Source organism: Orcinus orca, chromosome 17, assembly GCF_937001465.1.
Source record: "Orcinus orca chromosome 17, mOrcOrc1.1, whole genome shotgun sequence".
NCBI lineage: Eukaryota > Metazoa > Chordata > Mammalia > Artiodactyla > Delphinidae > Orcinus > Orcinus orca.
The window spans coordinates 51129317-51144055 of NC_064575.1; the positions used below are offsets into that span (position 1 = coordinate 51129317).

The 14739-nt window shown below is 40.6% G+C and overlaps 1 protein-coding gene across 8 annotated transcripts in view; it reads left to right on the forward strand.

The window, feature by feature from the left end:
- Window positions 1–14739, forward strand: part of VPS13B (vacuolar protein sorting 13 homolog B) — an 802268-nt gene that overhangs the window by 766184 nt on the left and 21345 nt on the right. For all 8 annotated transcript variants that reach the window (XM_049700204.1, XM_033438214.2, XM_049700207.1 and 5 more), the window contains one exon: window positions 10706–10824. In XM_049700204.1, coding sequence (XP_049556161.1) covers window positions 10706–10824 — 119 coding nt within the window. The remainder of the gene's footprint in view (window positions 1–10705; window positions 10825–14739) is intronic.

Sequence of the window (14739 nt, forward strand, 5' to 3'; positions counted from 1 at the left end):
AGGAGAAGGGGGTGAGAGAGGAGGCTAGTGAGGCAATTCAAGGCCAAACCTGGCAAGATGCTGTCGCTCCAATCAAGGATTTGGGGTTTTATCTTAAAAGCCACGGGAAGTGATTGAATTGTTTATGAAAAGCAATTTCTGAGCCAAAGAAGAACGAGCAGTTTGAACCCCAAAAGGCAGATTAAAATTATCTCTTTGCAGGTGAATTCTCTTCTACAAAGATACAGTAAATTCTCATGATCTTTGACTCTTTTTTTTTTTAATTTATTTTATTTTTGGCTGTGTTGGGTCCTCGTTGCTGTGCGCGGGCTTTCTCTAGTTGTGGCGAGCGGGGGCTACTCTTCATTGCGGTGCCTGGACTTCTCATTGTGGTGGCTTCTCTTGTTGTGGAGCATGAACTCTAGGCGCGCGGGCTTCAGTAGTTGTGGCACATGGGCTCAGTAGTTGTGGCTCACGGGCTCTAGAGCACAGGCTCAGTAGTTGTGGCGCACGGGCTTAGTTGCTCCTCGGCATGTGGGATCTTCCCAGACCAGGGCTCGAACCCGTGACCCCTGCATTGGCAGGCGGGTTCTTAACCACTGCACCACCAGGGAAGTCCTCATGATCTTTGACTCTTAACAGAAGTGTTTAGTGGGGTCAGCATCATTGCTGTTTTCTTCTCCTATAAGCTCTGTACCATTTACAAAGTGCTTTCACATCCAGTCTCCGTTCTTTCATTCATTTATTCAACCAACTTTTACTGAGGACCTATCAAGGGCCAAACCCTTTTCCCTGAATAATGTATAATTCCCACCTTCAAGGCACCTGCATAGCTAAATAAATGCAGTCGAATGTAGTAAGCCCCAAGATAGAGGCTTTGATCACTGCAAAAACTCTAAGATAGTCGGGGCAGTAATTTTGATGTTTATGTTACTGATGAGAGGATTGAGGCTTAAAAAGTAATCCACTAGATGGTTTATAATTAAGCAGCATCAGGCTGGAACCTGGGTCTGCTCACATGTGGCCCAGTCTCGTTTTTCCTATACCAAGCTAAGAGCACTGTCTGTCCTTTGGAGTCCTGCCCTGGCTACAAACATTTCCACCTGAAAGTCGATGAAAGCACAGGTTAGAAGAGGTTTTCTAATGTCCCCTTTTACCTAGAGCAAGAGTCCCTTCCATGACATCCCACCCTAGAAGATTCCGAGTGTCATAGTCATGGCTTATTCCAGCAGTGACTATGAGAAAGTTTCTGCTTATATCAAGCTGAAAACTATCCCTCTGTAGGATCCATTCATCCATCCTTGTTTAACCTGCTGAGGCATCACAGAGTATTTACTTCCCCTTTAATAGAGCAACACTACAATCATTTGAAGGCAGCTTCAACATCTTCTCTAACCGTTCCCTTATCCAGGCCAAACGTTTCTGGTTCCTTGAATCATTCCTTCAGCAAGTGTGATTTCCAGACCCATCACCACAGTTACCCTGCCTGAACACACTAGTGTGTTATGTTCCCTTTTAAAAATCTGGCAGCCAGAATTATACATACTATTCCAAATGTGGTCTAACCAGCTATTACCTCCCTATGCTACATTAATAAATTAGAAGATTGAGTTAGCTTTTTATTAACGAGTTCAGACTGTTTGTTATTATTGAACTCGTGGTCAGCCACATCCCCCAGATCTTTATCATGTGACTTGCTGTACAGTTGACTTTTTTAACCCAACGACAGGACTTAACATTTACCCCCGGTAAATTAAATCTTGTTGCTATTGGCCTAATCCACTTGTTGAAATCACTTTAAAAAAATTGTGATGCTGTCATCCAGCATATTTAAGTATCCCTAGTAGCTTTATGTCATCTATAGATGTGGTGAGCATGCATTCTACATGGTCATCCAAGTCATTAATAAATATGTTGAACAGGACAAGTCCAAGGTCAACATGCTGCAGTGAGTCACCAGACACTTCCCTAATGCGTAGGTTCAATCAGCCACTAACACACCAAACTGTACTGTCATTTAGCCCTCATTTCTTAAATAAGAAAATGTGTCTAAAAGCACTTTTAAACTATACTGTATAAGATATTTTTTATCTTGCTTGCAAGAATATCGTGAGACACTTTGGTAAATGCCTTGATGAGCCAGAACTCAAATGTGTAATCAGTCCATTTGGTGCAGATCAGACAGGGGTAACCCTGAGCACTAATGCTTAAAGGGCATGTAGTCATTTTCAGAGATATCATTAGCATCCATCCCAAAATGTTTACATAGAGAAGAAGTTGTCGATCCAAGTGAGAATCTGCCTTATAAAATGTGTAGTGCAGATGTTTTGGCTTCTTGATTACTTCAGTCGCCTCCCTCACCCCCCATATCAGGGCCAGAAGAGATATCAGCAAGTTGACACCCAATTGTAACATCTGCCAAGTATCTTGGTTGAGAGTCTCCTATGTGTTTACAGTTTGTTCTGGTTGAGTCACCATTTCTTCCCAAGATACTCGGGAGTAGGGATTTCCCTAAAATATTTTCCAGTAAGTATACAAAAGGAAGAATTACACCCAGAATATCTGTTATTTTCTTCTCATCCTTATCCAGTCGTTCCTACCTTAGAAATTTCCCCCCCTTCTTTTCCCCTCTGGGAGATCTAATTCATCTCCGAGCTTCAGCTACCATCTGTGTCACCCAGTCACTCCCAGGTCCCTGTCTCAGACACCCACATCCCTCCCGATCTCCAGCTCTGCGTTTCTGGCCACCCACCAGACATCTCTGCCTGAAAGACCTGCAGTCACCTCAAACCAGCGTCATCATCTGAAACCAATGGGATCATTTTCCATCCCCTGAGCCAGCTTCTCCTAGCGTCTCTGCTTCAGTTAATATCACCACCATTTTTCCAGTATAAAAACCTTAAATAACATTGATATAAAGTTGTATTGAATGCCTGCTTTATGTCAAGCACTTTACACAAACATTGTCATTAGTCTGCACTGCATCTCTTACAGGTAGATGGTACCTGAAGATCAGAGAGGTTAACTTGCACAGGGCAAGTGGACCTGGGATTCAATCCCAGGACTGTCTAGCTTCCAAGCCTGTCTTTTTCTGCAGCATCCCAGTACCTTCCTTTCCCTCTCTTCCCCCATTCTTCCAGTAAGTCACGAAGTTCTGGCAGAAATTCCACAGAAGTGTCTCTGTATCTGCCCCTTCTCTCTGTGACCAGGGTCTACTTCAGGCCTTTTATTCATCACTTCTCTCCCAGATTTTAACAATAGCCCCTTAAAGGGTCTCTCTGTTGTCAGCCTTCCTATCCGCAAATCTGTCTCCACAGCTACCACCAGAGTGATTACTAAGACACAGAGTCCAGTGCAGAAAAGCCTCTTCAGTCCACTAGACTGCTTAAGACAAACCACTACCTGCAACCAAGCAGGCTACATCTTACTGCCTTATTCCCTCTGCAGGTTAGCGTTCAATCCCGTAGCATATGGGGAAATCTCTTCTTCCTTTCAAAGTCTAAATCTTGAAGTCTTCCATACTATGATTTTCCTTCCTAAGATATTCTTTTACAAACTATTTGATCTGGGGATATAAGTATATTTTTTCCTTCCCAAAATAGAGGGTGAATTGTTTTATAGATTTTTGCCAAAAGTCAGCAGAACAAATGCAATGCCTGATTACCATATCTTCAGATCTATTTGTGGAGGCTGAGACATCCCACAATCTGTCATAGACAAGCTGGAGACCCAGGAAAGCCATGGTGTAAATTCCAGTCCAATGGCAGGAGAAGATGAAATGAAATGTTCCAGCTCAAACAGTGAGGCAGGAAAAAAGGGGCAAATTCTTTCTTCCTCCACATTTTGTTCTATTCAGTGGATTGGATGATGCTCACCCACACTGGGGAGGGCAGTCTGCTGAATCCACTGATTCAAATGCTGATCTCCTCTGGAAACGCTCTCACCAACACATCCAGAAATCATGTTTTAATCTGGGCACCCGATGGCCAGAGTCAAGTTGACTCAAAATTAACTATCAGAAAGGAAGTGCAAATGTGAGGTGGGAGCAAAATGAATCAGGTAAAAGAAAGACAGCTGAAGAGGGATGAAGTCCAGCAAGTGTGCTGTGATGGGAATTGAGCCCAGTTATGGAGAGAATTAGTACAAATTGGAGGAGGGGGTGGCTTAAGGACTTTTAATAACAGGGATACCCGTTATGTAACTGAGCTGCAGTGCTGGATGCTTTATAACTGCCTCTTGATTATCCCTGGATTATTCCATATAGTCTATCAGGATAAAAAAGAGAGAAAGAATGGGAGAGAAAGGAAGAGAGGTAGACTTCCAAGAATACTTTCAGTTATTTCCTAGGCGTCACCTTGTAAATTATTCAGTAAAATTAAACTGGGGTAATTTTTTAAAATATTGTTTGTTGGATAAAAATATAGTAAATAATCATTTTAATAAAGATAACTGAATATGTAGAAAGCACAAGTTACGTTACACTGTTCCTTATTTGTAATTGTAGTAAAAGATAATGTACTAACTGGGAGGCAGGACCTAGGCCTCAGTGGTTTTCTTATAGCCACAGTGTGTAAGAGAAAGTCTTACTGATCTAAGTGCTCTAACACAGACACAAATGACAGAACATGGAGTATTCCCCAAATGTTTTGTGGTTACTATATGTTGCCTATAGCCTTCCACACACATACCCATACTACCAATGTGAAGTGAAGAAAGTAAAAAATAACTAAATGACAGCATCGATCAGGACTGACTAGCTTATTCTGCAGTAATAAACAACTCAAAAAAAAAAGAGAAAAATCCCCTTGGCTTTTTATAAAAAAAAATCAGTCTCTTAACTCATTCTTCCCCTCCCCACCCCAGAGCAGCTCTCCTCCCCAAGATTCTAACCAGTCACCACATCCCACTGGAAATCAGTACTTCTGAGTGATGCCCTCTTAGCCTGGATGTGGCTCCTTTTCATCTAGAGATGTATGAACTCATCGGCTCCCCTCTCCCCGCCAAAACACAGGACAGGATAACAGTAATAACTCCTGCACGCTGGAAAGAGGGAGAATGAGACACATACACAGCCTCTCACCCATAACACATCTGAAATTTTTCTGAGCACATATTGTGTGGGGTTTTATTCCTTGGAAACAAGGAATAGTCTTCAAGCCCTATCTCTGCTCATGGAAGAGCTCTTTTACCATTGTTCTTCCGGTCCCTGGATCTACCCTCAGAGATCCTCCTTGACCAACATCTGAAGTTGTATTGAGTCTCGAATAATCAATCACAGACTCCTTTAGTCTAGGTTCATGAGTTTATTAGGCAGTAGTAATTTCCCAGAAACTCAGTAGACTGCTTATCTGTTTGATTCCAGAGAATTCCATGTGCTAATAACCACATCCTTGGTCCTTTTAAAGACATATTTCTGTACTGTCTTGCTTCCTTACCTCTCTTTAGATTTAGGAGAGCTTCTGTGGCAAAGTTAAACTATTCATCTAAAATTTTTTTCTGAGTCACTTTAACAATTAAGACGTTTTAACAGTGAGTTCTGATGGCTATACATAGCCCTAAGTCTGAGTATTAATCTGCCTTCATGTTCAAAGATCAAGTTTTATCTCTTACCGTTTGGGGTTAAAAGCATTACTGACTTTGCAAAGCCCTGAATTTCTGGAATCTCTTTATTCTCTTGAATTTCTATTTGCAAACTGGCCAGTTCTTTCCTGAGCTCATCGCTTCTTCATAGTGAAACACATTGCCAGACACAGCCAGCAGCAGCCAGCACTCACTACTTATGTTTTGTTTTCAAACCTCATCTTCTCGAGCTACAAATCTATTAGGTTTATAATCTACCTCCCAAGTAATCTCAGACAAGTCTTACTAAGTGTCTTGCCACTTTGTAACGTGAATTCCCATTCTTGTAGCTTTCAATATCAATTCCTACTGCCTACCAGTAAGCCAAGGACTCAGATTTTAGGTTTTTGTTGGAACCCTGTTTCTATTACCAATATCTCCATCCATTAGTATAGGCTACATTATGCTGCCTGTCACAGTCCTGTTTACTTCTTGCTCATGCTACATGCCAGGGTTTGTCATCAGGGGCTCTGTTCTACATGGGCACTCGGGGACCCGGGTTGACAGAGGCCCCATCATCTTCTGTCTGGCTTATTGTAGCACACCACCCCCAAACCTAGAGGCTTGCAACAACGGTGATTCAGAGGGTTTGGTTGGGTGATTTTTCTGCGTGAGCCTGGGATCACTCACGCAGCTGCATTCAGGTAGAGGGCTGGCTATGGATGAGTTCAGCTGGGAAGTCTGGGCAGCTCTCTTACCACGTGGTCTTTCCTCCATAGGGAGGCTAAACCAGGCTTTCTCACATGGTTGGCAAGAGGGCAAACCCATAAAGCAAGCCTTATCATGCTTCCTCTTGAAGGAAATGGACACAAAACTGTTGCCCTCATGAACTTATACAGAGACCATGATGGTTAACACCCTGAGAGGGAGAAACATTTTATACATCTCTGCCTTGGAACTTTTAGCTCTTATCTCATTACTTGTGTACTTGGCTTGTGTACTTGTGTACCCAGGCTGGGAGCAACTTGAGGGCATGATTTCTTCTCAGTGCCTACCGCAGTGAGGAGCTCCTTTAGGCTCACCTTAAATATCCAGTAATTGATTGAACGATTAAATGATCAAACCATTAGACCAAAACAAGAATTTATTTTAATTTCGGGGGGACCTGGCACTAATTCCTCTGGCACTTGGGTTCCCAGCTCTCTAATCCCTAGAGCTCACATTGTACAAAATGCTTGGTGTTGCAGGTTATTTCTCTACATGTGAAAGGAGACAAGAGTAGGCTACAAGAATTAAAGTCTGCGTTTCTTCCGTTCTAGTGATGAGTGAAAGGGACACCCAGCAATATTTCTGTCCAGGGTCCAGGTTTTTGGCTGGAAGGCGTACCTTAAAGGTTTAGGTTGATTTGCTTACTTTCAGAGTTCCCTGGGCAGTTAACAGAAACCATCAGCTTGCCTGAACCTTATCTTAGGAAGTACACGTATCCTCACTTCAAAACGCCTGCCGATTGCTTTGAGAATGAGCAGAGCAATAAGTACTTTCCTCTTCTGATCCCCTCCTTCCCTCCTTTGAGGGGTAGTAGTTCTGGTTTCTAACACTCTCTGCTAAAACCCTGGGGTATGCCCTGAAGTTATGGACAGTCCTTGAGAGGAAGGAATACACATGGGAGCACCGGACCTTAAAAAGTTTTGTGTCAAATGAATAATCCCATGTCTGTAAGCCTGGAAGAAAGCAGTTGACTTACTTTACATATCATACAAAATGATAGGTTTTATAAATGTGACTGTCTCTCAAAGAATATCTGTTTGTTTTAGATTCGTGAGCTGAGCCATTTTTTAGGTTGGCTGCATTCCACCTTTTATCATAGTCAAGTTCAGTTTTTATCTTGGAACAAAAAAGGGCAAACTCAGGATACAGAGTCTTTTGAAACAGATATTTTTGCAAAGCAGTCCATTTGGGAAATATATCCGTAGAGAATACAAACTGACTCCACTCCTGCCCTCAAGAAGTTGAGAATCTGGTGATTGAGTCTATGGTATAAACCAGTGACTGTAATACAAGCAATAAGATTTGTGATCAAACAGAAGTATGGTTAAAGTGTTTTAGGAATGTAGGAGTAGGTATCAGTCTGAGGAAAGGAATGGAAAAATTAGAGAATACCTTCCTGGAATAAGGTGTCCTTACCCTATATGTGCAAAGATACACAGAATTTGGAAAGGATTTGCATGGGGGGACAGCGCGTTGTCCGCACAGAGGGTGCTGAGGGGCATTCAGGGACCTAACTAAGCTAGAGCAGTGGCCATAGAATGAAAAAGAAGCCTAGGGCAGGAGTCGGCAGAGCAGGAGATGAAAGTAGGGAGGAGGCAGAGGTGACCTCCAGGTGCCCTGGATGCTCAGGATTTCTGAAGGAGGAGCCGTTGTACAAGAAAAAGCCCAGTAACCTTGAAGTCACTTCCAAGGGTGAGAATCACAGACTCCTGTGGTTCTGTGTACACTCTTTCTGGTACCTCTTCATTTGGTAAAAATTAGAACACATTCATTACATGCCAGGCAGATACCTAGCTTTGTTCCTTCATCCAGGAATTTTCAGTCTTTCTTCTTTTATTTGCGGTTCTAACAATAATAAAGGGTCTAGACTTGGACTGAATTGATATTGCAAATCATCAGTATCAACATTCCCAAACACAAGGAGGTTCTTGCCCTTACCCTCAGGTAATGCTCGCAGTGAACATGATGTTCTCAGAGTTGTTTTTCAAATAGTTCTGATTTCAAATATTTATCCATTTAAGCAACGTTGGTATTTAATTCTGAAAGGACATCCGTTCTGCTGGCCTGGCACCTGGCTTCTGAGATAGAACTTTTTTTTAAGTCTTAGTCCACCTTCTCATGGAAGAAAAATTAATTTTAACTCCAAGCAAATCAAGTTATCTGACATTCTAGTTACAAGTTATGTGAGGGACCTTGAGGGGACTATAGCATGTCTTGTTGGGTTTTCGGGTATGTTTTTGTGTCCCCAGCGTAAAAGGGCATCATTATGGTAGTAAGTCAAAACTCAAGAGCCTGAAAGTTTTTTGCACATTGCATTTCAATTCCTGTGTTTTAGGGTTTTTTTTTCCCACAGAGATTCATACGCACACATAAAGGTGGCCCATGGCTGGGCTCCAGCCCATACAGAGTTATTTGTCAATTCCAGAGAAGCAGAGAATGAAGACACTCATGCCCTCTCATCCATCTTTTTTTTTTTTTTTCTATGAACCTTATAGCTGGATATTGAAAAATCTGGATTTGATTCTTTTTTTTTCATTTCAAGTCAGCTGAACAGCCTGTACACATGGATATAAAGAAATATAACCAGGAAGTGTTTGTGGTATTGAATCAGAACTTAAGACATTTGAAGCCTCTAAGAGTTTTATAGTGTCTGGCCTTACATTTAGGTCTTTAATCCATTTTGAGTTTATTTTTGTGTATGGTGTTTTAGGGAGTGTTCTAATTTCATTCTTTCACATGTAGCTGTCCAGTTTTCCCAGCACCCTTACTGAACAGGCTGTCTTTCCTCCATTGTATATTCTTGCCTCCATTGTCATAGATTAGGTGACCATAGGTGCATGGGTTTATCTCTGGGCTTTCTATCCTGTTCCATTGATCTATATTTCTGTTTTTGTGCCAGTACCATACTGACTTGATTACTGTAGATTTGTAGTATAGTCTGAAGTCAGGGAGCCTGATTCCTCCAGCTCCGTTTTTCTTTCTCAAGATTGCTTTGGCTATTAGGGGTCTTTTGTGTTTCCATACAAATTGTAAAATTTTTTGTTCTGTTTCTGTGAAAAAATGCCATTGGTAGCTTGATACAGATTGCATAAACATAGGCAGAACACTCTTTGACATAAATCGCAGCAAGATCTTTTTTGACCCTCCTAGAATAATGAAAATAAAAACAAAAGTAAGCAAATGGGACATAATGAAACTTAAAAGCTTTTGCACAGCAAAGGAAACCATAAACATGACGAAAAGACAGCCCTCAGAATGGGAGAAAATATTTGCAAACGAAGCAACTGACAAAGGATTAATCTCCAAAATTTACAAGCAGCTCAATATCAAAACAACAAACAAAACAATCAAAAACTAGGCAGAAGACCTAAATAGACTTCTCCAAAGAGGACATACAGATGGCCAAGAAGCACATGAAAAGATGTGCAAAATCACTAATTATTAGAGAAATGCAAATCAAAACTACCATGAGGTGTCACCTCACACCAAAGTGACCATCATCAAAAAATCTACAAACAGTAAATGCTGGAGAGGGTGTGGAGAAAAGGGAACCCTCTTGCACTTTTAGTGGGAATGTAGATTTTGATACAACCACTGTGGTGAACAGTATGGAGGTTCCTTAAGAAACTAAAACTAGAACTACCAAATGATCCAGCAATCCCACTACTGGGCATATACCCAGAGAAAACCATAATTCAGAAAGACACATGCACCCCAGTGTTCATTGCAGCACTATTTACAGTAGCCAGGGTGTGGAAGCAACCTAAATGTCCATCAACAGAGGAATGGATAAAGAAGATGTAGTACATATATACAATGGAATATTACTTGGCCATAAAAAGGAACAAAATTGGGTCATTTGTAGAGACATGGATGGACCTAGAGTCTGTCATACAGAGTGAAGTAAGTCAGAAAGCGAAAAACAAATATCGTATATTAACGCATATATGTGGAATCTAGAAAAATGGTATAAATGATCTTATTGGCAAAGCAGAAACAGAGACACAGACATAGATAACAAATATACGTACACCAAGGGGGGAAAGAGGAGGGTGGGATGAATTGGGAGATGGGGATTGACATATATACACTATTGATACTATGTATAAAATGGATAACTAATGAGAATGTACTATATATAGCACTAATGAGAACATACTATATATAGCACAGGGAACTCTAGTCAATGCTCTGATGTGACTTAAATGGGAAGGAAATCCAAAAAAGAGGGGATATATGTATACATATAGCTGATTCACTTTGCTGTACAGTAGAAACTAACACAACGTTGTAAAGCAGCTATACTCCAATAAAAATTTTTTTAAAAAAGGACATTTGAAGCCATTTCAATAGTGTTTCTTATTGCTTTTCAATCTGATTTTGAGTATTCTTTTTGCAGGTTGTGTTCCTGACTGGCTTTGGCTGTGTGTATGTGGACACTGTCCATCAGTGTGGCACAGTCTTCATCACTGTGGCCCCAGAAGGAAAAGCTGGACCTATTTTAACTAATACCAACAGGTAGGCTTAATTAGTATCCCAGTATCAGCAGGGTACGTTTCCCGTTATAAAGTTGTAAACCTACTATTTGCCATTCTTTGTCATCCAAATATATACATTAAAGCTTTTGGTTAATTATTGTATAATCCATAAGGGTATGGTTATTAGCATTGAATTACACCCATAATAAGGAGCAATATATCATCTTCGCTGGGTACCCCTTCCAGTTCTTCTGTGGTGAGTTTAACAAGCTGATTTACAAACTAAGACATGCATCTTAGAATTATACATTATCATTAGCATGAAATGAAAATTAATACTTCTCTATCCACATGACCACCTAGTAATTAGTAATTAGACTTAGCTAACAGCAAAAATAAAGCCACCTCTTAGAGCCACATTTTCCCACGTTCAACCTGAGTGTTGCCATCAGGTTTTACAAATATGAACCAGAGTTATTATCCTTAATTTAAAGGAACTCATATAATTCAGTAGGAATAATATGAAGATAGTCCCTCCTTCCAAAAATTAAACAAGGGCAAACGACAGAAAATTCTAGGAAGAGGAAACACAAGTAATCAAAGAAATGCAAATTTAAATAAGATATTACTTACTGAATTAACAATGATGTTCCATCATATACAGTCCTAGTAAAAGTGTAAATTGTTACTATTTTCTGGAAAGCACTTTAGTAATATGTATCAAGAGCTTTAAAATCCCTCTGGCTTGGAAATTCCACTTTTAACAGTTTTAAGAGCTTGCGATAAGCAATAATTAGAGAAGTAGGAAAAGGTACACAGAGAGATTTTATCACATTGCTAATTATAATGGCAAAATATTCAGAGTACACACCCCATCAGCAGAGGAATAGATGATACATAAATGTACCATAAATAGTATATCCACAGAAAAGAGACTTATAGGATTTTAGTGGAAGAGAAAAATACATATGATGACTTAAATAAAGCAAATAGAATATAAAATTGAACATATAAATATCCTAGTTATGTGCACATTACAAGTACATATATGCACACACATTCTCACACATACGCAAGGAAAACATTCCTAGAAATAACACTGAAAAGAAAAGAATCAAAACTGTTAATAGATGTGCAGTTATAAGTGATTATTTAATAATTTTCTGTATTTTAATTTTCTACACGGAGAATGTACTTTATAATCAGAAAATTTTTAATTTTTTAAATTTTTATTTAAAATATGAAATAGTAATATCAACTTTTATACATTTGTTTAAGCTCCTTTTTTTAAATTTCCTTGCTTTTCATATATGGTTAAGAACTCATTAATTTGGACCTTGCCAAATTATCATTAATTTGAATTTATAATATTTCAAACAGGTTGGGTAGACTGTTTGCTTTGCCCAGTAGTGTTTGTTAAAAAATTAATAGTGTAACAAAACTGGAGACTAAATTTTGACTTGCATAACCCAAAATTTCAAGCCCACATGACAATTTCAGGAACGTTTTATCTAGGGCATTAGGAGGCCATTGTTTATGACAGTAGCAACAATCCATACATTCAGTGGTAGAAATAGGAAAGGAACAAGTATTTGCTTGTATTTCCTTAATTCATTTGTTCCACAAATATTTTTCAAGTGCTTACTGGATGCCGGTGCTATTGTAGGGATGAGGATATACCAGTGACCTAAAAGCCCCAAATCCCTGCTCCCGAGGAGATCACATTCTCATAGGCGGGGAAAGGGAGGACAGAGAATAAACATAATAAAAAAGGAAATTTTATGGTTCAACAGAAAGTTGGAGTTCTGCAGGGATAAAAACAGAGCCTGGGAAGGACTAGTAGTACCTGGGCACAGGGACAGAGAGAGTGTAGTTTTGAAAAATTGATGTAGGTAAGCCTCACCAAGAAGTTAACATTTGAGCAACTTGAAAGCAGCGAGGGGTTAGTGATGTGGTCATCTGGGGTGAGCTTTCCAGACAAAGGGCACAGCCAGTTCAAAGGTCGGAAGCAGTGTGCCTGGCATGTTGGAGGAGCACGGAACAGGCCAGTGCAGGCCAAGTGTGGAGGGTGAACAGGAAGGCACTAGTGCCTGGGGTCAGGGAGGGAAGAGCTAGAAGGAGGGGACACGTCGTGTAGGGCTTCATTTTAATTCTGAGTGAAACCAGGAATTCATTGGAGCTTTTTGAGCAGAGAAGTTACATGATGTGACCTAAATTTTTAGAAGGCCATTGGTAGCTTTATTTTTTAAGTTTACTGAAGTATAGTTGATTTACAGTGTTACAGTGTTACAATGTTAATTTCTTCTGTACTGCAAAGTGACTCAGCTATACACATATATTCTTTTTCATAGTCTTTTGCATTATGGTTTGTCACAGAATATTGAATATAGTTCCCTGTGCTTTTGCAGTAGACTATAGAGAAGCACAGGAGGAAGCAGGGAGACTGGTCAGGAGACTATTACAGTCATTCACACTAGAGGTGGTGATGGCTTAGGCTACACTGTCAGGGGAAGTGGTAAGAATGGTCAGATTCGGGATGTATTTTAAGGAAAAGCCAATGGGATTTCCCTGATACATTGGATAAGGGTTGAAAATAGAGGCATCAAGGAGGACTCCAAAATTTTTGGTCTGAGCAGCTGGTAGGATGTGGTTGTCGTGAACTAAGATGAGAACGACTGCATGTGGGACTGGGGGTGAGATCAAGAGTTTGACTACAGACATGACCACTTGAGATGTCTTTTGAGACCTGTAAGTCACTACTATGTGGATGGGCAGTTAGAAATACAAGATCAGAGTTCACAGGGAGTTCTAGGCTGAATATGTGACTTTGGAAGTCATCAGCATATAGATGCACATCAAATCATAGGCCTGGATGAAGATCTCCAAGGGGAGTGAGTGGAGATGGGAAGAGAAGAGGACCAAGGGCTCAACGTTGGGCACCTTAACTTTAAGAGGAGGGTGTCGCATAGGAGATGAGTGACCAGACATACAAGAGCTGAGAGCAGACATGCAAAGAAAGTTTTTCCAGAAGGAGGAAGTTATCGACGCCGTCAAATGCCATTGTAGGGTGAATGAGTCACACACTAAATGCCATCATTTGATTTAGCCACATGGAAGTCCCTTGGGGGCCTTGACGAGACTTGCTTTGGTAGACTAGTGGGGACAAAGGCCTGCCTGGAGCACGGTGAAGAGAAAATGGAAAGTGAGGAATAGCAGACAAGGTGTATATGCTTTGGAGTTTTTATGTAAAGAGGATCAGGAAAATGAGTAATAGCTAGAGCGGGAGATAGAGTTACAAGAGGGATTTTTTTAAGACAAGAGAAATAAGAGCATGTTTATAAGCTGCTAGTAGTGAAGAAAAAACGATATAGGAAAGGGGTGAATTTCTGGAGAGATGACCTTGACGGGAGTGAGAGCCCAGTGGTTGAGCACACGTTAGAGGGGTTCGCGGAGATGGGAGCATGGGCAGCTCAGCTCTAAACGTGGCGGGGGGAGCAGAGCACATGGCCTAAGACGCTGGTAGCTGGGCTGTTGTGGTGTGGGTTCCTGGTGAGTTTTCTTCTGCTTGCTGTACTTTTCCAGTGTAAGGCATCTTGGTTATTTTATTATGACTTTCTGCTTTGTGATGATCATGACAGAGAATTAGTGCACAAAGAGCTAGAGGGATTTGAGAATAAAAAAATCTGGTGTTGATAAGGGAAACATGATACAGCAACACGACAAGAACTTGTAATAGTCCCTTTGGGAACATTTCCCAATACTGTTGGAGTATGACCGGCTCTGTCCAGACACGATGTACTGAAAGTTGAGTTCTTATTTGTTTCTTATGAGAATCTGATGGGACATCAGGAGGTGTTTAATAAGGCACTATCATTAAAAACTAAGACATTAAGGAGGAAAGGGAGGGAGGAAAAGAAAAGCAGAGGAGACTCATGTTCTTTTCCCTTTCTCCTGT